At 42.2% G+C, this 26,300-nt stretch overlaps 1 protein-coding gene across 1 annotated transcript in view; it reads left to right on the top strand.

Annotated features, from left to right (window-relative positions):
• DAB1 (DAB adaptor protein 1) overlaps positions 1-26,300 on the top strand; it is a 350,013-nt gene that overhangs the window by 195,663 nt on the left and 128,050 nt on the right. The window contains exons 4-5 of the mRNA XM_029948917.1: positions 7,577-7,716; positions 16,779-16,877. Coding sequence (XP_029804777.1) covers positions 7,577-7,716; positions 16,779-16,877 — 239 coding nt within the window. The remainder of the gene's footprint in view (positions 1-7,576; positions 7,717-16,778; positions 16,878-26,300) is intronic.

Consider the following 26,300-nt stretch of genomic DNA (forward strand, 5'->3'; position numbering starts at 1 on the left):
GATTTGAAATAGGGTCTGTATGGAAGGGGTATTCAGTGACCCCTTATACTTCCTCATAGTGATTCTGGCTCCAGGAGTCAACTTGCCTCTTTTGAATAAAGACGTAAATTCATTCATTTATTCAATTATTCAGGAGCGCTGGGCACTGTGGGTCCGTTCTGTGTCAGGTACCATGCTAGGTTCAGAAGCCACAGATGAATCCGCCCCAGCCCCTGCCCAGGTAGAATTCAGGTGTAGAGAAGGAGGCATGAACATAAGGTCAATGAGCTGTTATAAAAGCTGTAACAGATGCTCTGAGGGAATATTGTAAAATTTGTGTCTATGTGTTAGGACAGAGCTGAGCTCTGGTACCCTGGTCAACAATTCCAACATAGTCCCTGACTTTCTGGAGGTCACAGACTAAGGAGAAGGCTGGGTTTAAACAGATTATTACAAATGAGATTAATTGATTGCAAGAATGCAATGGGATTATCAGGAGAATATGGCAGATGCATCTCAAAGGGGACCTCGAAGATCAGAGGGCCCCAGACACATGGTACCATGCTGAGACCTCAAGTATGGAAGGAGAGAGGTAGGAGGTGAAGAAAGGGCTGGGAAATGCCTTCCAGGCCCAGAGCATAGCAGGTATAAAACCCAAGAGCACAGCATGGAGTTGCATAGAAAAGGGCCTATGGGAGCATCTGGATAAAGGCCAGGATATGAGAGAAATGGTAGAAAGGGTCCAAAGTGAGGGTGATGGCTTCAAGAGGTGCCTTGTAAGATATATTAAAGAGGTTAATTTTAGTTCGTGGGGTATGGGGGTAAGGAAAGGAGGAGTGCTTCAAAAAAACAAAAAAGCGCCAGCCCTCAGAGCAGAAGAGCCACTTGATAGGAAGATAAACTTGCAACATTCATTGAGGAGACAGGCAAGTCAGGGAAGAGGAAATAGCATGGGCAAAGGGCATGGAGAAGGCTGGCCCACAGGACTGGAGTTTAAGGGGAAATGAGATGGGAGGAGAGGAGTCCACCTGCCGCGGGCAGGTTCAAGGCAATGACATTTCAAGGGCGGCAGTGTAGTGATGAGGTGGCATTGGGGCTGGATATCTTTGGAGGCAGCATGGAGCAGGAATTAGAGGGTGACAGTGGAGGCATCTCTCTGATGACTCCAGGGTACCTCAATATACTTAAGAGCAACGGATGTGCACCCTGCCCTCCCCCACCATCCATGAAGGACAGCACCCCCTAGGGTTACCAGTAGTCCGTTGTAAAATTAGACATGGACCATTCTTGGAAACCCAAATGGCTTTTTATGATTGTAGATTTGCCATGATTCCCTGAGGACTTTTCAAATTGTGACTTCTCAGAGAAATATGCAAGGAAGGAAGCATTATGAGACGAAGATAACCTCAGGGTATGCAAGCTAATCTGCTGGGGATATAGGAAATTATGAGACATCTATTTATATTTTGTTCTAAACTATAAAATTTTAAGACAAATGAGTGTTACTATTAATATGTAGTTTGTAAGTGGTACATATATAGAAATTATACAGAAATATACTTATCTTTGATTTATTTGTAGGCTCAAAAATAGTTTACTAAGAGAGACCTGTGGTTAAAAATAAAAATCAAAACCCTGGAAATCCTGGTTCTGTGGACTGAGGCAGATTTCTTAAATCCCAGCTCTGGCCCTGACCTAGATGTATCAGTTTAGGCAATATGACTGCTCTGAATCTCTGTTTCTAGGAAGGGATCCAGCAGATAGAATTGAACCAGATATGGAAGACAGGCCATCCTCAAAGTCTATTGGGTCCCACCCACTAGATTCAGAGTCTCAGTGGATGGTATTTAGGAATCTGTGATTTAGAGTTTTGGGGTTATTGTTGTTTTACAGGTGATTCTCCATTACATTAGAATTAAAAACATCTATAGTATGTCCATGAGTGCAGGGGTATTTATGTTTTGTTCACTGATGTATCTCTAGCACCTTAGGACACAGAGGGGCAGGGGGCAGGGCCAGGGCAGGGGGCGTCTGGGTGGCTTAGTTGGATGAGCGTCTGACTTTAACTCAGGTCACGATCTCATGGTTTGAGACTTTGAACCTTTCATCAGGCTCTTTGCTGTCAGCACAGAGCCTGCTTTGGAGCCTCTGTCCCCCTCTCTGCCTGCCTCTTCCTGCCAAATAAATAAATAAGCTTAAGAAGAAGAATACTCAATATAGGTAGGTACAGTCAATATATATTGACTGAGGGAATGAAAGACTACATGGTCAGTGCATCAATCAGTGAGAGCCTCATACTTACCCAGATGTTCCCCCGGTGTTATTTACATCTAATCCTCACAACAGGCAGGGTCATTAAGTGCTGCTCTGGCCTTGCAGAACAGAGTCCAGAGCTTCAGGCCTTCCAGGAGTAGCTCCCCACAGCCTTGGCCTTCATCACGTGAGGCCTGTTCTCTAGCACAGGGCTTCCCAAGCATGGTAATTGGCCCAGGCTCACCCCAAACCATTCTAACCAGAATCTGTGGCATACTATTTGTAAAAGTTCCCAAGGTGATTCTGAAACATAGCCAGGTCTGATAAACACTCAGACTAGCCTAATCCAATGACTCACTTTTCCCCCAAATATCATCACCCTTTTTACTACTCTTCTGGAAGTTTCTCTGTCTTCTCTGCCTGATGAATCCTGCTTTCTCACCAAGCCTCCCTCAAATGACCTCTCACCTCTGCAGCTGTTCCTAATCCTCTCTTCCCCCCAGCTCCATATGACCTTCACAGTCCTGGTCATATTTTGTAAAGCCCTATGTATCCCTTTCTAAAATGTGGCTTCCTCAGGGTGGGAGAAGAGACCCTTTTCACATACCTAGGTAGCACATTGTCTGGCACAAAGAACACCCTGGAGCAGTGTAGTATAAAAATGATGATGATATAATTAGGATGACCACACAATTTGTTATTCAAACTGGGATAATTTTGAGAGTAATAGGATGATAGTAATAATAGTGTCAGGGCGAAAGGTGTAAAGAAGACTGCCCCAGAAGTATGATCTGGAAGTATCTGGATCACTCTGGAAGTATGATCACCCAGATAACAGTGGTCAGTTTTGACTGAGCTCTGTCAGTCTCTGTCCTACATTGCTGTCTGTCATTTCTTTGACATTATTATCTGCCTTTCACAGACAAAGACACTATGGCAGACATGGAAGGGAACTTACCCAAATGCATCACGATTAGGGGTATGGATGGGAGAGCTGGGGCCAGAATGCAAGTCCTTCGAATCCAGAGCTCGTGTTCTGGCCCATTAAACCCTATTACCTCCCAGTGGTAGATCTCAGGTCTTGGAATAGGACATGAGGAGATTCTATTCCCAGTTCAGCTGGCTGTTATTTTAGTTACCTTTCTGGTCTTGGTTTCTTCATTTATAGAATGGTGACAATGCCTATTTCCAGTAGCCCTGGAAGATTGGGGGGGGGGGTTGGCAGATAGGTCTGAGAAGATCAGGCATAGTATATGTGTTTATGATGTACTTGTCTTAGAAGTAAGATAGCTGCCAATTTATTGTAGGCTCCATAAGGCATCTACCCAAATAACTGTGACACAGAGTAAAAAATGGCAGGTGTCATAACAGAGTATGGTATAAGGTCAACTGAGGCCATAGAGCCTAATGGTAACACCTGGTTTCAAATTCAGGCTGTTGGATTTGACCGTGTCAGATTTAAATAGACATTTCTCCAAATAAGATTTGCAAAAGGACAATGAGCACAAGAAAAGATACTCAACATTATTAATCCTGAGGAGAATGCAAAACAAAACTGTGATATCACGAGGACAGCTAAAGCAAAAAAGACGAACAAATATTGGCAAGACCATCTGGTAGAGAAACTGAAACCCTCATACTTCGTAGGCGGGATTGCAAACTTGGTACAACCACTCCAGAAAAACACTTTGATAGTATGATACCCAGTATTACACGTAGGAGAAAAATGGTATAATACTATGAGAGAATTGAAAACCATGCCCAGACAATAACTGATACACCAGTGTCATAACCGCATTGTTCCTAATAGCCCCCAAATAGAAACAGCCTAAATGTCCATCAGCTGATGTAGTATTGTATACAATGGAATATTACTCATCCCCCCCCCACCCAAGAAAAGAGACGAAGTACAGGCACAGTCTTTAATATGAAATGACCTTGAAAATGTGACGATAAGAGAAAGAAACTGGTTACAAAGGACCACACATTGTATGCTACCATCTATGTGAAATGCAATTTCTTTCCAGAATACTCAAGTCCATATAGATAGAAAATATATTAGTGGTTGCTGAGGTTGCCTACTTGAAAAGATTGAATTGAATGGTATGGGAATTATATCTCAATAAAGCTGTTGTTTAAGAAATCAGGCTCTGCCATTGGTGTTGATAATTATCGCCTGTAAAATAGGGCAGGTGGCAGAGTGTAACTTAAAGAGCAGGGGTGAGGGTTAAATGAGAGATTGTGTGTAAAATCTTGGCACAGCAACTGGGATAGTAATTGGTCAATAATTGATAGTGATGATGTTGATGATGTTACTTAAACACAGGTCCTTTCTTCCGTCCATCCTGACACCTGTGGTCAGTGTTGCTTTCAGCAAAATAGCCTGGGGAATTCATGATGACTCGAGATGCATGAAGACTGACCCTTTTTCTAGCACTCTCAAATCGTATGTGCCTCTGATGGAATACCCTTATGGCTCTGATATCTGTTATTTATTTCTTAACTAATATAACTGAGACCTTGCTCAAGATGTGCTCATGAAAAATTACCCTTTTAATGGTGGAGCATTTAATGAGAAACTGGATTATCTACTGCATAAGTGCCCTTCATACAAATTAGCTTGGCCCTGGGTCCTAATCTAAATTGGGCTCTCTACTTTCCTCTAAATGGCCTAATATTTTCTTATTAATCTCTGCCCTTGTTCACCTGATCTGGCTCTGCCTCCTTATGAAGCGTCCTCCTTTGTAGAGCTCTGTGCTTTGACAAATGCTTCTTAAGGCTGTCTTTGTATGTGACTCATGGGCAATTTGGGGGACATGATGTGGGGGCCGGAAGCTATGTGTTCCATTTTCAAGCTATCTCCAGTGGAATTTTAACACTGCCAGTGTATTGAGTGTCAACAGATTTGGGCCAGGTGAGTTTTGGTACAAGATAAAGATGGGGAAGTGAGGTAGAATGAGAAGCAATTAATCATGGTGGTTAAGAGAACAGGCTTAAAAACACAGAACACAAGCAAACCATAAGCCTGGGCTTTGGCATCAGGCAGTTCTGAGTTCAGGTCCCATTGAGTAAGTTTGGACAAGTTACCTGGCCTCTTAGATGTTTAATTTAGATTCTCATTTATAAAACCTGGATAACAGTACCTACCTCTAGGGTTACTTCTGAGGTTAAACAAGTTGGTGTATACAATGTGCTTTGTACAGAACATGGTCAGTGCTACCTGCTATGGTTATTGTAAGTAAAGCTTGGAGAAGTCCCTAATAGTGAAAGGGATTTGATTAGTGACTAAAATAGTGTCATGGGTTGAAAAGGCAGAGATAGTATTTGTGGTGGAATAAGATAACCTGCCCAAGAAATAGAGTAAGCCATAGGCCACTCTTACCCTACATTCCATGGTAATGCGAGGAGAACTGACTTGTAGTACCCAGATCTGTTGTTTGGGTGGATGTCTGTATAGGGTTTATCATGGCAAATGTCCTCTTTGTTCTTAGCTTTTTAATCTCTGATATCTGCCCTCACAGAACCCTGAGGCTTAAATTTTATATTGACTATAGATTCTGACTAATCATCCACATGTTATATCTGCTTTGTGGAATATAATTCAGAGGCTTTACTATATGAGGAGTCAGTAAGGGTACAGTGGGAAAAAGCACCAGCCGGAAATTAGACATCTGGCTCCGCAGACATTCCTTTGCACCCTCCGTCCTTCAGCATTCTATCCTCTGTTCTTCTTTCACTGGGCTGGTAATAGTGGCGACAGCTGCCATTTTCTGACCACTTACCATGTGAATCCATGCTTTGCACATACTCTCTCCTGTAAGTTACTCTTCACATTGACTCTGAAGGTGGATAGTTTATCCATATATGTCAGATGAGGAAACTGAGGCTGAGCAGACCATTTAGATGGCTTCCAAGTGAGAAATCCATGATCTAAAATGAGGATGTCCAGCTAACACTCGTACCTTCTCACACAGCCAGCACAATGCACATGTACGCATTTTTATTTTCGGTCACCAAAATCTTGAGCTAATAGGGGCCCAGACTTAGTCTCATACATCTGTTAAGTAAGTTATAGTGTCTGACACAGAGGGGATGCTCAGTAAAGGATGATTGAATAGATGAATGAAATGTAAGTTGTGCTTTTTTCAGTAGAAAAGCATTATTCAGTGTTAGTCATTAGTGGCTTTTTTCCTCTATTTTCAGCTAAAATAATTCTCAATCCCACATTATGGAAAGGCCTTAGGTTGCACATCATATAGGTAGAGGGAAGTAGGCTCTAATGTGCTCTGCTCGAGATATCTGACCAATGAGGGAAGGCTTGATGGAGGAGGTATTGGAAGTTGATGTCCACGATGTTCCAGGAGAGGAATATCAGATGACTAGGGTGCTCTGGGTTTTAAGAACCACATGTATAATGCCCTATCCTGTGATGAGTTATATGAAATTTTGATGATATTAGAAATTTTAATTGCTGTGTGTTCATCTTTTTTTCTGACCATGTAAACTTGTGCAAGCTCCTTGAATTTTATGACCTTCATCTTCATTGTCTAGAAAATGGATATGGTTGAGTTTTTATGAAGAGTGGGGATAAAGTTTATAAAACATCTCCCATGAAGCACTCAGTTAACAGTAACTTTACTGTCCTTATTTTATATGGATGTTGACATATCTTAGCAAAATATTATGTTAGTAATTATTGGGAAAAGCTGTTGCAGGATATGGGCACACTGTACCAAGTAGCCTATTTCTACACACACATGAGTTAGCAGAAGAGATATTGTAAAACCATTTCTTTGATAATTGTCCCTGGGTCATTAGTTGATACAAAGCAATTACTCTGGAGTCTCACTATAAAACAGCCCATGGAATTGGGTATAAGAGGATCTTGGACCCTGGCCAAAGTCATATTAAATGCTGGAAATGCCAAAGAAGCTCAGTGCTAATACTGTTGTAACAAGAATGTCAGACATGAGCTCAGTGGGTGATTATTATTTGTTGAGTACCTAGTGTGCATCATAGTCTGTATTGGGTGCTTTACACATGTTGTCTGATTTAATTATCTTAATGCCCCATTGGGGTTGGTTATTTTTAACTCTTTTTTATTTTTATTTTTCCTCTTGCCTGAGAAAACAGAGGCTCAGAGAGAAGTAATTTGCCTCTGGATTTAAAATGATAGAGCCAGACCTTGCATCCAGGGGAACTACCATTCTTTTCTACTCGTCCATTGATTCGACTTTCTTAGAACATAAGTGAAACCAGAGCCCGAATCTTGGCCCTGTGGATATTTAAAGACAGTGGGACTTGAACACTTATGTGCCTGAACCATGCTTTTCTCTGTTTTCAGGTCAGGATCGCAGTGAAGCCACTTTGATAAAGAGGTTTAAAGGTGAAGGGGTCCGGTACAAGGCCAAACTGATCGGGATTGATGAGGTTTCTGCAGCTCGGGGAGACAAGTTATGTCAAGATTCCATGATGAAACTCAAGGTACTGTGCAGACAGTTTACTTTCAATATTATGGGTTTAATAGGACTGAAGGAAGGACATGATTATGATCATTATGATAAAACTTTTAACTTATTCATTTATTAGTAAACTACTTGGTTCACTGATGAATCACTGCATGTATTCATTGGGAAAAGATTTCAGTCATTATGGAGTGACTACTGGCAATTCTTTGCTGTGCCCAGTTCTGTAATTTCTGAGCATATCACATTTTATTCAATTTTATCTTCATTGTGCAATGCCTGCAAAAATAAAAGTTAAACTGTCAAATTTTATAGTCCCTCAGATTTTATAAATCTTTACCCCTTTGTTATTTTTGAATACATTTTAAATATTTTACCGCATGATAAATAGGTAAAAGATGTTCTGTTAAGATAAAAGCTAATTTTATCCATCCTAATGTTTCCAAACACTTCATAAAAGGACAAATTATTTAAAGTAATATGTAATAATGACCCAGCAATAGCACTGCTAGGGATTTACCCAAGGGATACAGAAGTACTGATGCATAGGGGCACATGTACCCCAATGTTCATAGCAACACTTTCAACAATAGCCAAATTATGGAAAGAGCCTCAATGTCCATCAACTGATGAATGGATCAAGAAGATGTGGTTTATCTATACAATGGAGTATTACATGGCAATGAGAAAGAGTAAAATCTAGCCATATTCATAGCTACGTAGATGGACCTCGAGGGTGTCATGCTAAGTGAAATAAGTCAGGCAGAGAAGGACAGATACCATATGTTGTCACTCATAAGTGTAATAGGAGAAACTTAACAGAGGACCATGGGGGAGGGGAAGGGGGAAAAATAGTTGTGGAGAGGGAGGGAGGTAAACCATGAGAGACTCTTGAATACTGAGAACAAACTGAGGGCTGATGGGGGAGGGGGAGAGGGGAAGGGGGGTGATGGGCATGGAGGAGGGCACTTGCTGGGATGAGCACTGGGTGTTACATGGACACCAACTTGATGGTAAACAATGAAAGAAAAAAATTAAAAAAATAAAGTAATATGTAATAAGATTTGGGGATTTGGAGATATCACAGGCTTCTGATTGTAAATACTTTATAAAAGACTTTTTTATTTTGAAATATAAGAAATAAATTGGGGAAAAAAGATGCAAAATAAGGAAATTGTGTTACTAAATGGCCTTTAAAACATGAAAAAGGGCATTTTTTTGTTCCTATGTTCTGGTCTTCATACAGTCTATGTTTCATTTTTTTAAACAGTGATTTAAAATATGAAAAAAACATGATTTAGCAGAAGTCTGCAAAATACTTTATGCATCTAATACACATAATTTAAGTATTTTCCTGATTTTAGAACTCACAGAATGTTCAGTGTAAAATATTTTGAAAATACAGAGAAGTATAAAGAGAAAATTAAATTCATCTATAATAATTCCACCACACAAAGAAAAATCAGTGTGTAACTTACAAACTATCTTGGTACTCTTATGTATATTATATAAATCATAAACATATGTAATACAATTGGAATTATTATTTATATAATCTTACATTTTGGTTTTTTTTTTCTCATCTAATATTATGAGAATTTTTAAATATCTTCAAATAGTTCCTAAAGACACAGTCAGATCAATATATATTTTTTAAATGTAAGAAAGAAGGAAGAAAATACATGGTTGGCCAAGTGCCTCAAAGTACAAACTAGGAGTGTATCTGTAAGAAACCCTCTACATCACCTTTTCTTTCCTATTTGCTTAACAAATCACAGCTGTTATTTATGCGATACCGTTTTCCTCTGCACTTTAACATGTGCAACAGATGCTAAGTGTCCCCCTAGCATGGCTTTTGGAATCATCAGTTTTAAAAATCTCAATTTTCTAAACTATGTGCCAGTTACTTTTTTTTTAGCTGTTACCTAAGCAAGCTTTATTTTAATAATTATATAGCTATCATAAAGTGTACTAGAAAAAGTTACCAAAATCATGATTTAACAGATTATCACCTTCGGAAAGGTTAATGTTTTCTTTTTTTATATATAATTAAGCCAAATTATGAGGTTTTAGGGCAGTCCAATAATGAGCTCTCTTCTTTTGCTTAGCTTAAATCTGATTGATAAGTAGATAAAGAAGTCCGACCGAAGGGAACGCCTGGCTGGCTCAGTGTGTTGAGCATCTGACTCTTGATAGCTGCTCAGGTCCTGCTCATTGGGTTCATGGGATCGAGCTCCACATCGGGCTCCATGCTGTCCATGTGGAGCCTGCTTGGGATTCTATCTCAACCTCTCTCTCTACTACTCCCCTTCAAAATAAATACATAAAATTTTTATAAGTAGTCAATCTGACAGGAGGAATTCTAAATACCAGCCTTTTGAGTGATAAATGCCTGGCCTGGAGGATGTGACGTGGATTCATGGCTGCAGTGGACTTGAAAGAGACAGACTGTTCCACGTAGTTTGTGGATTTGGGTAACTGTATTCCTCCCTTTTCCCTCCAACCCCTGTGCTGCACCTGAGCAGGACGAGAGACCCATGCGTGCAGTCAGACCAGAGTGCAGCCCCTCCCGCAGGCAGATTGCAGAGAGAGCCCAGAAACGACTGAGCCTGGAGTCCTCAGCTTCTCTCCAGACTCACGTCTGATAGAGCCCTGCCTTCCTCCCCAGGGAGACCCTAGTCAGCGACAGGGATGAAGGCCAGGATCTTCATTTTTGCTGACGTTCCCCCCCCCCCCCCCCACCTGCGCTTACTGACAGATGGAGATCTACTCCTGACCAATATTAATTAAAGGACATTACGAAAATCTCCAGTGATGGTTCTCACCCAGAGCCACAAGTAAATCTGCTGAGGAGCTGACGCTGCTTCTCCCAGCACCCTGGTAGATGGCCGTTCACCAGGCATCAGTCACAGAGCACCTCCTTGGCCAGCTGCCTTCATGGAAACACACGAGGCCTAAGCAGCTTTGGGTAGGAGTCTGCCTGTGCTCCCTGAAGGTTCCCTGTGAGGATTAATGTTGGGCCAAACTAACTGGACCAGGCCTGCTGATGACTGCTGCCCTTGTGCATGTGCGTGTGTTACCTGTAGTGGAAGTGCCCCATCTGTCACCCTTTATAACTGCGAGGTCCCCAAAGCCCTCAGAATTTGTTCTGGCCGTAACAGACTCCTGTCAGATGCGCTGAACTTGTTGAGGGGTTCTTGGTTTTCAGACAATTGTGTTTCATTATTTGCAAGTTGCTGAGAAGAATGTTGACATTTCAGCTCCCAGTGATTTTTCTTTAAGAAACAGAAACATAAATGATCGATTCTCCATTTGGCCACCTGCCCAGGAAAAAAGGAGTCAGGGAAGTACAAAGTTCCTGTTAGCCTTGCAAAAGGGCCCACTTGTTCACGTTAAGCCATATGAGGAAAAAAATCTGTTTTCCTTTGCCAGACTCCTTGAGGCTGGTACCTTTTTCCTGTCTTAAAGAATTTTCTCTTGGACAATAAAGATTTTAGGGGGAATTCATATATTGAGTATGAGTGGGCCATCATCACTGGACTTCCAGCAAAACACTACCATCATTCTATTAATTTAGAGTCAACAAAAGCATTTCCCCATATGTCCTCTCTTCTGTTCTTGTGAGGTAGATATTAGCCTCCTTGTTTTATGCACAAGAAATCTGAGGCTCATAGAAGTTAAAGAATTTGCCCCAGAACCTTCATTTAATCTGTGTTAAGGCCAGAATTCAAACCTAGAGCCCTGGATGCCCAGTATTTGATAAGCCATAGTTTCGTGCTTAATTATATTCTATTTTGTGTCTGCATTTAATTTGCCTGGGTTCGCCAATGAGATTTTAAGCCCAGAACAGCAAGTTAGTACCCAGTACCCACATACCATGGACATACAAAGTAGTCAACTTTCAGAGACATTGGGCAAAACAGTGGTGGTTGAAACTCCAGAAGGGAATGCAGTCATCCACAAGTACTGCCTGGAGGGCTAATTACAGAGCTCTAAACATGTCAGTTGGAGTCCTATAAGAAACAGAGCCCACCCTGGCTAGGTCAGATGAGGACACTTTAGTGCAAGAGGTACTTACCAAAGGTAGGTAAGGTTAAGTAAGGTAATAAGGGATGGTGAAGCTCCCAGAAACCTGCCACTATGCAAAACTGTTTTCACACTAGGAAGAAATAGATTTACGGAAACCTAGGGAGAGCAGAATTAGGAGGAAATCCCCTCCCTCCCCAAGCAAAACTATAGTCACTGCCAGAGATGTAGCACAAGGAAGGAAAGGATGTAGGATGCAATACCCTGACCTCTCTCCGTCCAAACTCTGATCCCCTGACTGTCTTGCATTGGTGGAGCCTCGCTGGAAGCGAGTTTCGGGAAGCCCAGAGGACCAGGCAATGCAGTCCATAGAAGCCAATCTCTGGGCACACAGCAGAATAGAGAAAGATACTAAAATTTGTTCCCCCACCCCCACCCCCCACTAGGAAAAGTGAGACTTAAGGTGATTGTTTCCAAGGTTTGTACAGCTGATAACTGGGAAGGCTGAGATCGGAGACCAGCTTTTTTCAGTTATGGAATGTTCTGGAATAGCATTCTAGGTTTTCAGCCATTCATGCCTGAAGTCTGTTGTGTTTTCATACCTGCTTTCCAGGATGTGTTGTGATCACAGACCTTCTTTATGTGCATGCACATGCTGGGAGAGGTCTCTCAGAGCCCTCCAGTGTGCTTCACCTTGTCTGATCCTCACAGCGACCCCGGGCTGGCCAGGGCAGCCCGTTAATTCTGCCTGGCATGCCTGACCCTTCGTGTGTCCATTCCTTCATGGAGATGCTACCTGGGTGTGACTCGCTTAGGGATGCTGGTGTCAGTCACTTTACATAGTGCCTAGCACATGATACGGCTTCATAACGTCATTATTAGTGCCAGTAATGATTGTAACTGTTATTTACCGAGCTCTCCCTACGTGCAGCACACTTTGCTAAGTGCTGTGTGTGCACAATTATTTTTCAATATCTTAACAACCTCATGAGGTAAGAAATGTGATTATTTTCATTTAAAGCTCCCCATCACTATGGAGTCTGGGAGCAAGCACCTGGCTGCTCGCAAAACACTTTTGATCTATCTGTGCTTTATTGTGTAGTCTTTGTTTTCTCCCATGTATGTTTTCCCAAAGAAGCTCATTTAAAAAATTTTTTTTAATGTTTTATTTATTTGTGAGAGAGGGAGAGAGAGAGGAGAGAGACAGCTTGAGCAGGGTAGGGTCAGAGAAAGAGAGAGACACAGAAGCCGAAGACAGGCCCCAGGCTCTGAGCTAGCTGTCAGCACAGAGCATGACGCGGGGCTTGAACCCACGAACTGTGAGATCATGACCTGAGCCAAAGCCGGATGCTCAACGGACTGAGTCACCCAGACGTCCCCCAGAAAAGGTCTTCAAAAAAATTATTAACAGAAGGAACCCCAACATTGGAATCTGAAAGATCACTATTTGGATTTTCTCTTTTAGTTCCTTGAGGTTTAGAGAAATTACTTGAACCTCCTGGCCTTATGTTTCCTTATATGTAAAACAAGAGAGATAATTTTTACTTCCCAGGATTATGGTGTGGACTAAATGAGATTATATGTAGGAGACCTGGTAGCACATATAGTAGGTACCCAAGAAAATGTTTGACTGTATTTTTCAGATTTCCAACAGTGACTTACTAAGTCAGGTGGCTAATGGGGAAGCACAGAGCCCCAAACGGCACCTTGCATCTTGTGACCCCCCAGTCCGAGCTGTCTCCCAGATCTCTGCTAGTTCTGCATACCATCAGTGAATAATCTTGTGGGGAGATAAGACCCTGAGGCGTGAGTCTGGTGGCAAACTTGCTTGGACTTAGTGCAGTTTTTCAGAGGTTGACTCATAGTCCTGTCTCACAGGAAAAACATGCTTGATAAAATTGGAGCTTATTTCCCCATAGACAGCACTGCATGGTTAGTCCTTCCCTCCTTCATTTGTCACGTAAAGCTACCCCCAGCAGTCCTATGCAGAAATGCTCCCGGAACACGTGCATTTGCTCTACCAGGGAGTTCTTTGATGGCTACGTGGAACCAGGAAGCAAAAGGGTGGGGGATCCAGTCAGCACCACTGTGGGCCAGGCATTATTGCTATTGGATGTCAAAGTAGTTCTGACAGCTAAGGACTATTAAATAGGACTGTTTTTGAGATGGAAACATTGAAGCTATTCCTCATGATCAAAGGTGCTACCCTCTTGCCTCCATGGGCTGTGATGTTCTCACCTCAGAGGAGTTAAACAAGCAGGAAGGGCTCCCTTCCCCTCTGATAGCGTCCTTCCAGTCCTTCCATTTACGATTTCTTGTTTTTGTGTGTGTTTATGTCTGGATATCTGAGGTTGGCGGTTCAGCTGCAGACATGTGGCTTTATTCCAAAGCCAGGAAGAACACAGCGTTCTAAGTGACGTTTCCCTAGGTTCCAAATTTGGCTCGCCCACTCCCTGAGTAAAGGGTCCCTTCTCCTTTTAAGTGCCTGCTTGATGCCGGCTCCATTCCCGATACGAAGCACAAACAATGAATACAAGAGTTCCATGCACAAACGATTTTGTTCCGTTGGGCAAAGTTATGAATAAATAAATATGTCAGATGTTGGTAAGGGCCAATGAGGAAGAGCAAAGCAAGGAGAAAGCGTTAGATGCATTTTGGCAAAGGGGGCAGGATTCAGAGACGGTGTCTCTGATAGGGTGACATTAGAAATAAGGATTACCTCTGGAGCTGCAAAAACATACTTTGGGGGCACCTAGGTAGCTCAGTTGGTTAAGTGTCCGACTCCTGATATCAGCTCAGGTCATGATCTCACTGTGAATTCAAGTGCTGCATCAGGCTCTGTGCTGACAGCATGGATCTTGCTTGGGATTCTCTCTCTACCTCTCTCTCTGCCACCCCTCCCCCTGCTAATTTTCTCTCCCTCTCTCTGACTATCTCAAAATAAATAAACTTAAAAAAAAAACATACTTTGGCCATTTCCCCCATGTTCCTTAAAGTCACCCCTCAGTGAATTCACAGGAAAGCAAGCTGCACACTGAGCACTCTAGAAACCTCTAACTAGGCAGGGAAGTTACTGAAACAGAGGACTTCACTTTGGGGGTGAGTCACTCCCTGTAAGTATTTAGAGGGCAGGCATTCCTGAGTTGCAGTCCCAGCTCTGTGCCAGCCCTCTGTGCCACCGCAGCACTGCCTGACCCCACCTCACAACCATCGTCTTCCTCTTTGTCAGCTGGAAATATTAACATTTTCTCCAGCTCTTACATCTGCAAGGGTGTAAGTGGTGCTCAAGAATGAGTGGGTGAGTCAGGAGAGAGTGAATTTCCTACTGGTGGGTCCCCAAACAGGATGTGGACCACAGACTTTAAGGGACAGTCATTCATTTACAAAAAGAAGTAAATTTTTATGATCTCCCTGCCGTGTTTCAGGCTACATATGTGTCACGAATTTTCATTTAATTACCTCAACCATGCAGGGACAGCATTTACACTTGAGGAAGTGGAGGTGAGCATAAAGTAATTTGTCCAGGATCACAGAGAATCAGAAGCATAACCCAGCTATTCAGAGGGCACAGAACATTTCTGGTGCCCACAAGGAGGACACCGGGACAGCCTCAGGGGGACGCCTCGTCACCATGCCTCCTAGTCACCCCTGTTACTAACACCGCAGGTTCCCTCACTGAGGTTCCGGATGTGCCATTCTGATTACCACAGAAATGACTTTTACCTCCTGGAAACATGAAATCATTACTGTTTTAAACGGAAAAGCCCACAACTAGAACTGCTGATAGTCGGGCTTAAACTTGCATTCAGGGTAAGCTAATAGTAATGAAGTAACTAAAGCCTTCAAAACTCCTAATGCAGGGCTAGGAACTCCCCCACCCCGAGGGTAAAGCCCTTGAAATGTACTTACCCTCTGAGTTGTACCTTAATATGAAGCCCCTGCTTACCTGTCACTGGCCTCCACAGAAGCTAGTTTAAAAAGCAAGTGTCTTCACTCTTAACTTGCATCTTACCCACTTTGGGAGAACTCTGGATAGTACATTCATCTCACAGTAATTTATTGGGTGCCTCTTCCCTCCAGGGACTATCCTGGGCACCAGGGATAGAGCAAGGAGCAGAGTAACCTCCTGCCTTTTATGATAGTTACCATCTCCTTGACTCATATACATGCAAAAAATTTGGAAAAGTGGGAAAACAGGTGTATTGATAAATGCATTTGGTAGCTCTTTCCTACAAAAACGTGTAGAGGAAAAAGAAAATGTGTGTGGTTAAAATGGCAAACCATAAGCACATAACTATGATGATCATGTTTTTCTAAACAGAAATGAGATGTGCAGTCTGGCAGTGGATTTTATTTTTTTGTATTTTCTTTCTAATCTCTAATATTGATTCCTATGAAAACTTTTTTCAGAAGCATAAAAATAAAATCACATTTAAGAATATATTCTGTGACTCATCTTTATTGAAAACATTAAAACCAGGGGCACTTGGATTGGGTGGCTCAGTTGGTTAAATGCCTGACTTCAGCTCAGGTCATGATCAGCCGTGCATCAGGCTCTGTGCTGACAGCTCAGAGCCTGGAGCCTGTTGTGGGATTTTGTGTCTCCTGCTCTCTCTGCCCCTCTCCAGCTTGCACTCTATTTCTCTCTCTTTCTCAAAAATAAATAAACATTAAAAAATAAATTAAAAAGATTAAAACCATATCCAATATGAAGCCCAGCAAAATATTATTAATAGCAGGATCATACTGTGTTTGTCTAGGGGTTTTGAATTCTGAGCCAAATATCCAGGCACAAAGTAGGCATCCTATAGATCGTGGGTAGTCATGTGTTCAGGTATGTGTTTTATCCAATGTTAGATACCATGTTAGGTTAAGTATTACCCTAAAACGTCAAGAAGAAGCATGCACATTAGGTGAGGAAGCATGGAAAGGGCTAAGAGAGAGGAGTATGCGTGATTGGTGGCATCAGTTGATAGTATCTGACATGCCTTTGGGACCGGAGGGAATCTTCAAGTGAAAACAGTCAACTAAAAGCAATGTCCTTCCTTTCAACAGGGCGTTGTTGCTGGCGCACGTTCCAAAGGAGAACACAAACAGAAAATCTTTTTAACCATCTCCTTTGGAGGTATCAAAATCTTTGATGAGAAGACAGGGGTAAGTAAAAGAATCACATGGCATTGTGAAATTGAATCCATTGACAGATGTGCCCTTAAAAGCCTCTACTCTCTGGGCAGGAATGTCAAACAAGCATAAAAACACATAAAGCGACTGACAAACTTGATCAACTGTGATCGTCCATCAAAGGGAGGCTCTTCCCTGAGTTGGCCGCAGTGTGACTGCACAGTGTTTCTTAGGGTGTGATTGCTATAAAAGTGTCACACAGTCCTGGTAATCTAATGGGAGATTGATGGGCTTTGAAGAGGGGTAGGTCATGTGACAGTTTACGTTAAATTTCTCTATGTGTTGGCAGCTTTAATGACCTGCATCCTGGAGGGAGACCCATGAATGTCTTTTGACTTGGTCAAAGCATCCAGACTCTCTTGAGTTTAACCTGCGCCACCTTGCAATTGCTGTAATCAAAGAGAATGAACGAGGTCTCAGTCTTAGACAAATCTGTCACTGCGTGACCAGGAAATGTAAGCGCTGATAGCTTTGTTGAACATACCAAAGAGGCAGTGTGCGTTTTCCTCAGCCCCCGGCAGGAGTCAGCCCTCACATTCATCCCTGGGGCTTCCTGACGTTGATGGTTCTTGTTCTTTGGCAGTAAGAGAAAAAACAAAAACGTCCTGTGACCTGTTTTGTCCAGAAAGCAAATGTCAAATGGACATGGTTTTTTTTTCCTTTTATTCATTCCGCTTTTTTACAGCTTATGAAACACCTTTACATAGATCACCTCCTATGCATGTCACTAATTTTCAAGCATTGTATAAACCAAACTCGACTAGCCATGTTACTTTGTCTGGGTCATTTTGCATTATCATTTCCTCCCCTTCATCCTGACTCCTATTAGGATACTGTAGGATGGGAGGAGGATAATTCAACAGTAAAAGTGGGTTTTGAAGAAAAGTTACTTCTGAGTAATGAGCAGTAGAACAGATGTTTGTACACCCACGTTCACAGCAGCATCATTCACAGCAGCCGAATGGAGGAAGCCACCCAGGGTCCATCGACAAACAGAATGTGGTGCATGTGTCCAGTGGAATGCTCTCCCACAGGAAGAAGCAGCAAGTTCGGACACCTCCCAGTCCATGAATGAAATTTGAAGATACTATAGAAAGGGAACTAAGCCTTATTAGTAGGATCATATTGCGTTTATCTTGGGGTCTTGAATTCTGAGACAAATATCTAGGCAGAAAGTAGGCATTTCCTTGAGGGCATGGATTACGTTGACATATCTAGAGAAATGAACTTCATAGAGACAGAAAGGAGAATGGTGGTTGTTAGGGCCCACAAGGAGGGCAGTACGTGATGAAGAGATCATGTTCAGCAAGTACAGAGTTAGTTTGGGAAGAAGAAACCAGTGCTCGTGACGGATGGCCGGGGAGGCCACACAGCAGCGTGACTGTACTTTACGCCACTGAACTGTACCCTGAGAAATGCTTATAATGGTAAATCTTTCCTATAAAAAATAACTAGTGATACTAAGTCCCCTTTTCAGGTTGCCTACTGTATACTAAGTGCATATTAGTCACCTTACATACATTATTCAAGTTTGCCCTCACAGCGGTATTATGGGAAAATAATAATAAAAGCTACTTCACCCAGCACATAATATGTGGCAGGGATTGTTGTAAACCCTTTGTAAGGACCGATTCATTTAATTCTCACAATAGCCCCGTAAGTAGATAGCATTATTTTCTCTGTTTCGTAGTTGAAGATGCTGAGGAGAGAAAAGTATTGAGTAATATATTGACAGTCAGTGTTGGTGGAGACAGGATTAGAACTCAGGCAGTTTGGTGCATGAGTGTTTAACCTTGATGCCTGTTATCTCTCAGAATAAGTGACTTTCCCAAGTTATCCAGCATGTAGGAGACGGAAGTGGGATTTAGCCTTCTGTTGGACCCAGTCAGTATCAGGGCAGTTGACCTCTGTATTAAAGAAAAAGGTGAGGGGCGCCTGGGTGGCTCAGTTGGTTAAGCGTCCGGTTTCTGCTCAGGTCATGATCTCATGGTTTTTTAGGTTTGAGCCCCGCTTCTGGCTCTGTGCTGACAGCTAGCTCAGAGCCTGGAGCCTGCCTCGGAATCTATATCTCCCTCTCTCTCTCTGGCCCTCCCCTGTTTATGTGGTTTCTCTCTCTCAAAAATCAATTAAAAAAATTTTTTTAAAGAGAAAGATGAGCTTACCTGTGGATGCCTTGGGAGAAGGGAGTTTAGAATGAGGGCACAGGAACAGGTAGTAAAGAAGCTTGACTGCAGGAAGATTAAGAGCCTAATGAAAGCCTCCCAGGCTCAAAAAGAGTATGACTTCTGTACCCAGGGAAGATTTTTCTTCTCCTGGGTAGACTATTATTTGAAGAGCTATGCTCAGGTTTGAACCTCACACTTGAAAAAGGACATAGGCAAGTCAAAGAGTACAGGCAAGTGGGGAGTGAATTAAACCAGACAGAGGGCAGGCAAGACAATTGGACGAATAGAAAATATGTTGAGCTGAGACTTCTCAACACAGGTGTAGCTGCATAGGGTCCCAGGTGACACACAAGAGTTAGAGAGCTGCAGGCTTTAGAAACTTGAGAGATGTCACCAATCCCTTAGCATCATTATTAGAGGGAGACAAGTCATGTGGATCAAGCCTAACCAAGAGATTTCTATGTCCTAATAGTATGTCATCATCTCTAGTCTTTTCCCAGTTCCAATCTGCCTGCTACCATGACAGCTGGCATAACCAAAGGGGCAGGAGTGAGGCAGAGTATTGGATGTTTCATCTTGTCCAGGGGCCATGTTTTGGGGCATCACATAAGCTATGACCAGATCATTAAAATCCCAATCACTAAATTTTAACTAGTGAGGAGAGGTAATTTATATTCTTGACCTAGATCTAAATCCTCAGTCAAGGGTGGCTAGACTGGCCCCAAAGAAAGATACTACCAAACTCTGTAATGCTAGTTTTGATTCTTCAGCTGGACATGAAAGAGAACAGCAGTAAAATCATTATTTCAGGCCAAAGTCATTTGACTTTGTGGTAAAAATGTCAGATTCTTGTTGGAGAATCAGGGGGAAGGGGAGCTAAATGTTTTCTGTCTGGCTTACGTCACTCCAGTTCTGTTTGATTCACATTAGGCTCCCATAGCATCTGGTTTCTGCAGCCTTCTTAATACACCGCCACACAAGTCTAAGGAAAACTAGTAGAAAGGATTGAATGTGTTAAAGCCTGAAGCACAGACTGTATGGAGCAAGACACGCCATATTAATAGTATTCATCTCTCCAAAGAGTTGTATAATAGAAGGAGCTGACGTGTTCTGTGTGACCCAATAAGTCGAACCAAAGACCTTTAGAACTTTCGATGAAGCAGTTTTGTTTTCTGAGAAAGAGGAGTTTTCTCCCAGTCAGTTAGATGGACCACCTTCTGTGCTGGTGAGTTCACCATCACTTAGAGGGTATTCAAGCAACAGGCATAAGATGGGGAAATTGTCAAGTAGAGGATGAAGTGTTGGACAAAGTCACTTGAGCATCTCACTCTTGATTTTAATTCATGTCATGATCCCAGAGTCCCAGGATCAAGTCCCTGAGCCCCATAGCCCATGTTCAGCATGGAGCCTGCTTATGATTCTCTCTCCTTCTCTCTTTCTCTCCCTCTCCCCTCTACCTCTCTACCTCTCCCTCTGCTACTCTCCCCACTGGCACTTGCTCTCTCTCTTCTATCTAAAAAGAAGAAAAAAGAAAAAAATCTCCTTCTTCCTTAAAGTCATCCCTGTTGATGTGATTTATCTTCAGATAAATGAGGTTTTTCAAACTCCTTTGGAGATTATGAACAGGCATGGTTTACTAAACCTTTGTTGTTGCCCAGCATGGGACCAGCCGAATTGTGCAGGATAAGAGTTTAAGTGAAGTATTTTGTCCTACATATCAACAAAGTGGAAAACTGGGTTTTATTTTTTTGTCATTTGGAATGACAAATTTTAGTTGTTTATCATATCCAAAGTATTCCTGCTCAAGCTCGACTGCATTTTTTTTCAAACCAAATAAAGAAACATTTGCAGAACGTGACAATAGCTAGAATTTTAAAATCCAAAAGCTGTCAAAAATGTTTTGATCCCAATTACAGAGACCCTTTGCAGCAATTTACACCTTGTCTCGAATTTCAAAAGGGTTCTTGATCCCAATCCGTATACAAGTACATTCTGTTTTATTATTAGCATGTTGCAGGGAATAAATCAATACTGAAAAGCTGTTCATATTTTCAGATATCTCAGTATTGATAATGTGTCAAAGGGATAAGTGAGAATGCAGGAAATGTCATACGTAATAAACACGTTGTTATCGGTAATCGTAGACACAGCCGCAGGTGCGGAGTAGAAGTGGTTCCATGTCCGCATTACTAAGTCCTCAGATCAAACCAGTGGATACGAAGGCAGGAGTGATGTCAGCTTCATTTTGAAGATAAGGAAACAGATTTGGGGAGTGTCTCTGACTTGGCTGTAGACTCAGAACAAATCTTTTCATTTCAAATCTTCTGTCTTTCCATAGAAACTCATGAATTTTCTCTCCCGATTAACAGTTTTATTCCATAGAATTATTATAATTTCATGCCCTAAAAAAATCATAAATATTGCAGGACCCTGACAATACATCTGTTTCTCCAGACAGAGGTCAGTCGTCTGCGTCAACTTTTCAAGATGATGTTACAGCTTGTTGCCATACTCACTCGTTCACTTGGTTTAACCAGCACTGATTTGGAACTATAATGTGTGCCATTCGAGATACATTACAGTAGGTCTGTGCAGTAGGTGCCATTGTTATCACCATTGTTCAGTTGAGAAAACTGAGATCCAAATTAAGTCACACAATCAATAAGTAGCAGAACTGAGATTCAAACCCAGGCTGTCTGGTCCAGAGTCCTTGATATTGGTGAGCTAGCACTAATAATAACATACTGTCTTAGTCTGTTTCGGCTGTTAGAACAAAAATACCATAAAGGAGATGGCTTATAAATAGCGAACATTTATTCCTCACAGTTCTGGAGGCTGAGAGCCCAGTATGATGGCCCAGGCAAAGTCAGTGTCTGGGGAGAGCCCATTTCCTCAGAGATGGTGCCTTTTTGCTGCGTATCCTCACATGGTGGAAGTGGTCAGGATGCCTTCTAGAGCCTCTATCATCATTCCTGAGGGTTCCCCTCCCATCACCTCATCCCCTCCCAAAGGTCCTACCTCCTCACACCATCACATTGAGGGTTAGAATTTCAACCCATGGATTTGGGGGAGAGGACACAAGCATTCAGATCATAACGATATGAAATTTTGTAAATGGCCTTCTTTTATACATATCAGAGCAGATTCAGTATTCTCTCAGTTTTATTGTCACCATTACTCATTTTCATTCTGATGACCTTTCCTGAGGGAAGGTCCGGGGAGTGCAGTCGCAGCTGGGATGGCCTTGTGGATAGAACGTTGGCATGTAACCAGCCTGTGCTCGGGCACGAGTGGGTTGGATGTCTCTTCTGTGCCACATGCTGCTCTCTTTCCTGGGGATTCAAAGATGAAAGAGATGTAGTCCTTGCCCCTGAGGTGTTCGCAGTCTGGTTTGGCCCGGCTCACAAGTGAGCGGACAGTTGCTAAGGTACAATGGGGAATGCAGTTGTTAGTACTCAGGGGATTAGGAATAAGCTGTGCCTAGAGCATTTAGGAATTTTCACAGGAAAGGACACAGTAATTTGGCAGTGGAGGAGTAAGTTAGAGACGACTGAAAAAAAACCAAACAAATAGTGCTTATAAATGCACAAAGGTCTTAAAGAGAAAGGTGCATGTGTTCATTCTTCTCTGTAGAAAATAAGTATTGAGCATTTCTATAAACATACGGATGAGCAAGGCCATGTCTTTTTGTTCATCACTGTGGTCTACCTAGTTAGCATAATGACTCCCACATACTAGGGGCTCAGTAATACTGCACAAAAAATAAATTGACTTAGTGATTAAAAATCAGCAAATCTGCAAAGAACAACTAGCGCATAGCAGGGGAGAGGTGGAGTTCACCCAGGACTGAATATTGTCCCTCATGATATAGGGGAAATGGCGCTTTAAACGCAATGGTTACATTTCAATTTCAGGGCTGATTTAATAATTTTTTTCTTTAGTGAAAACCAGATGCCACTGTATTTATATCTCATTAAAACAGGACTATTCCTCCTTGCATTTGAAGTGGATGTTTTGCCTGGGGTTTGGGGAGAGCAGCTGAGGGAAAGGAAAGGAAAGTCGTCCTGGGGAGGGAGACCAGGAAGAAGATAAAGGGTCTGTAGAGCAGGATGCTGGAACCTGGGAGTCTGTGGGGCATCCCTCTTATCCCGGGAGCCACTGGAACAGTACCCAGAATTCTCACAAGACTACTTACACACTAACCGTACGCAGGGCCGTATGGATTACAGCATGCTATTGTGTGTCCTGTCTCATTTGATGCCCAGCAGTTCTGGAAGGTTTTATTGACCCCTTTTACAGATGGGACTACTAAGGTACAGGTAGGATATGTGGCTTGCCCAAGGCCCTTATGTTTAGCAAAAATTGAATTCAAATTCACATTTTATAATGCCTGAACTTGTTTTCTTTCTTTTAGTCCAGAGGTTCTTCACTTCTCTGGTTCTTTCCCTGTACTGAGTGTTTTGGAACTTTATATAGGCATTATATGATTACAGCTTTTGTGGCAGAGGGTGGTAATGTAGGAATTTGTTAGGAGCCAAGGATGGTTGACATTCTACAGAGGACAGGCCCGTCACACATAACAAAAGTGTTTCTGCGCTGTACGACTTTCACATGTCCTACTAGACGTTCAGGTAGATAACACACCTATTTATAATTAGATGGATCTAAACCCTAACTCTCCACAAAAGCAAAGTATTTTTGTATCATATCCATAAATCCTGAAGTTTCCAGAAGTGCAACTAAACTGCAAGAAAGATGTACTTTGCTTAGTAGGCACCCCATCAAGAGTTGTTCATCATTTTGGAAAACCGTACCATGTAATCCTCTTCATGTCCGAGTTACCCACATGACAGTGATAACCCAGCTTCCGGTGTACCTGTCATGTTCACTACAGCTCAACTCATTTGGCCCGTCCTTAAAAATGTCACATGTCAAGAAAAGAATGTCAACAATACTAAATTGAACACTTAGAAACCCAAATTTATTCATTATAAGAAAATGTAAACATACAACAGTGTTATATTATTCTATTGTAGTTGTAACAGCGTTTATATGTTTGCATTCACATTTTTATCCTCAAAGGTCTTTTATTTAAGTTATAATTTAGGACATTTTGATGTGCTTAAACTTTGTGTAGATAGATTGATTATATAATCATTTGCAGGTAATAAAGGTAGAATTACAAAATATTTGTTATAAAAGAAGGTGTTTGGTCAGACAAGATTAAGAACCCTTGTCTAAACCATGCCACCATTTTCATTGATTCATATATTCATTCATTCATTCATTCATTCATTCATTCCACAAATGCCTATTGGGTGAAGGGGGAATTCTTCTTGGTGGATAGAGATGAACCAGCCTGAAACGTTTCCTTTGTGGAACTTCCAGCCATTGAGGTAAGAGGTGGATAAATAACTAAAAGCTCAAAGGAAGGATAATGAATATAGGAAGAGAAAGATGAAAATTACCATGAGAGTTTGAAGGGAAAAAATGATTTCTTCCCTCTGGACAATATATATGGAATGATTTAGGAAAAAGGGTCTGAGCCTTGACAATGGGGCAGGATTTGAAGTTGAGGATGTTAGAGGACCCGGGTCCAGGCTAGGGGAATTACAGGCAGTCTTTACTGAGCCTGGGTGTCAGGACCTAAGTCATGCAAGAGGGTAGGCATGGGGAGGAGTGAGATGTCAGTTGCTGCAGATCTGAGGATGTATAATTGCTGTCAGTGAGAGAGAAGATGACCAGGATAAGCAGGGGCTAGACTGTAAGGCCTGGAATATTGGACCAAAGGGTTTTGGTTGAATCATACCCCTTATAGCCTCAGTTATTATTCACTGTACTCTGTGTCCCTGAAGCTACTGTAGATAATACAGAGAAGTAGGTACAGTGACTATCAGGCCATCCTTAGTTCTCAAGATGCCGTTGTATAATTCAGGAAAAGGTGCCTTTATTTAAGACTCATTGCCATTTGCTGGGAAACGTTGCTATAATAAGTATATACATTTTTGATGACTGTAGTGTGCCTCACTCCCTGGAAATTATGCAGTATACATGCTGCCCCACTGTGTGTAGCAGGTCTGGGAGTATCATCAATGGATGCGCAGAGTGCTGAGGGTACCATTTTGCCATTGTCTGCACTGCCAGCTTGCACGCTGCCCAGCTTTCATGATTTTCCCAAGACAGCCCCTCCACTCAGAATTCCCTTTGCCCTTCTTCACACAGTAAATATCTCATGAGTTCAGGGTCCAGTAATATCAACAGTGATATCAACAGCAGCTCAGCACAACACTTAGATTTATCAAGACCTTTCTCTGGGCCAAGTTCTTCGTTACATTAAGTGCTTTATGCATTCCGTCCTCTGAGCAGGATTCTGATCGGGTCTTTCTGAATCCACAGCTCACAGTCCTTGCTAGTGTGGTATCGGCACCAGAAAGAGTGGACATAGAGGAAGGAGCATGGAGTCAAGACCCAGACTACTTTTGATCTACTCCTTACCAGTTTTGTGATTGTAAAGCAATTTTTCTTAATGACCTTATGCCTCTCTCACCCATCTGTAAGATGGGAATGATAAGAGTACCTGCATTGTCCCTTCTTTGGTACAGACCTTCTTATGTCCTCTTAGCAGAATTAAGAAATCCTTTTGTGATGCCCTTGCAGCATCCTCTGCTCACCCTTATCATAGCACACCATCGTGCTCCCATCAGACTGCTCACTACATGAGGTGCCTTGTCTCATCCATTGTTACATCTGCACGGTCTCCCATAGCCTGGCCTGTGACAGGGACACTAAAGGAAGGAGAGAAGGCAATCAGGGAGGAGTAAAACAAAAGGGAGCGAAGGAAGGAACAAGGTGATAATTAAGAAGTCAACTTATAATGAAATGCTGATCACCTGGGTCAGATTGTGGAGACCAAGATGCTACGTACCAAAGATGCTCAGTTTACCATGCAGGCAGTGAGTGCAGAAAAACCGTACGTGGTCCAGTGTTAACCTAGTCCTAGGATGTCGTGGGTGGAAGGTCCCTTGTACGTTGACTAACCTACTCATTTACAAATGAAGAAACCTAGAATGCAAAGAGAAGTGATGCCTGGAACCTCCCAGCAAATCATAGGCAAGGCGCCTAGTACTGAATATCCCTCTGGATTTGCCAGGGTCATTCTCTGAACTCACAAAACAGGAAATAGGAAATGTCCTCTTCCTTCCCTCTGCCTCCTAATTTTGCCTTTCTTTGC

This window comes from Suricata suricatta, chromosome 8 (assembly GCF_006229205.1).
Source record: "Suricata suricatta isolate VVHF042 chromosome 8, meerkat_22Aug2017_6uvM2_HiC, whole genome shotgun sequence".
Classification (NCBI taxonomy): domain Eukaryota; kingdom Metazoa; phylum Chordata; class Mammalia; order Carnivora; family Herpestidae; genus Suricata; species Suricata suricatta.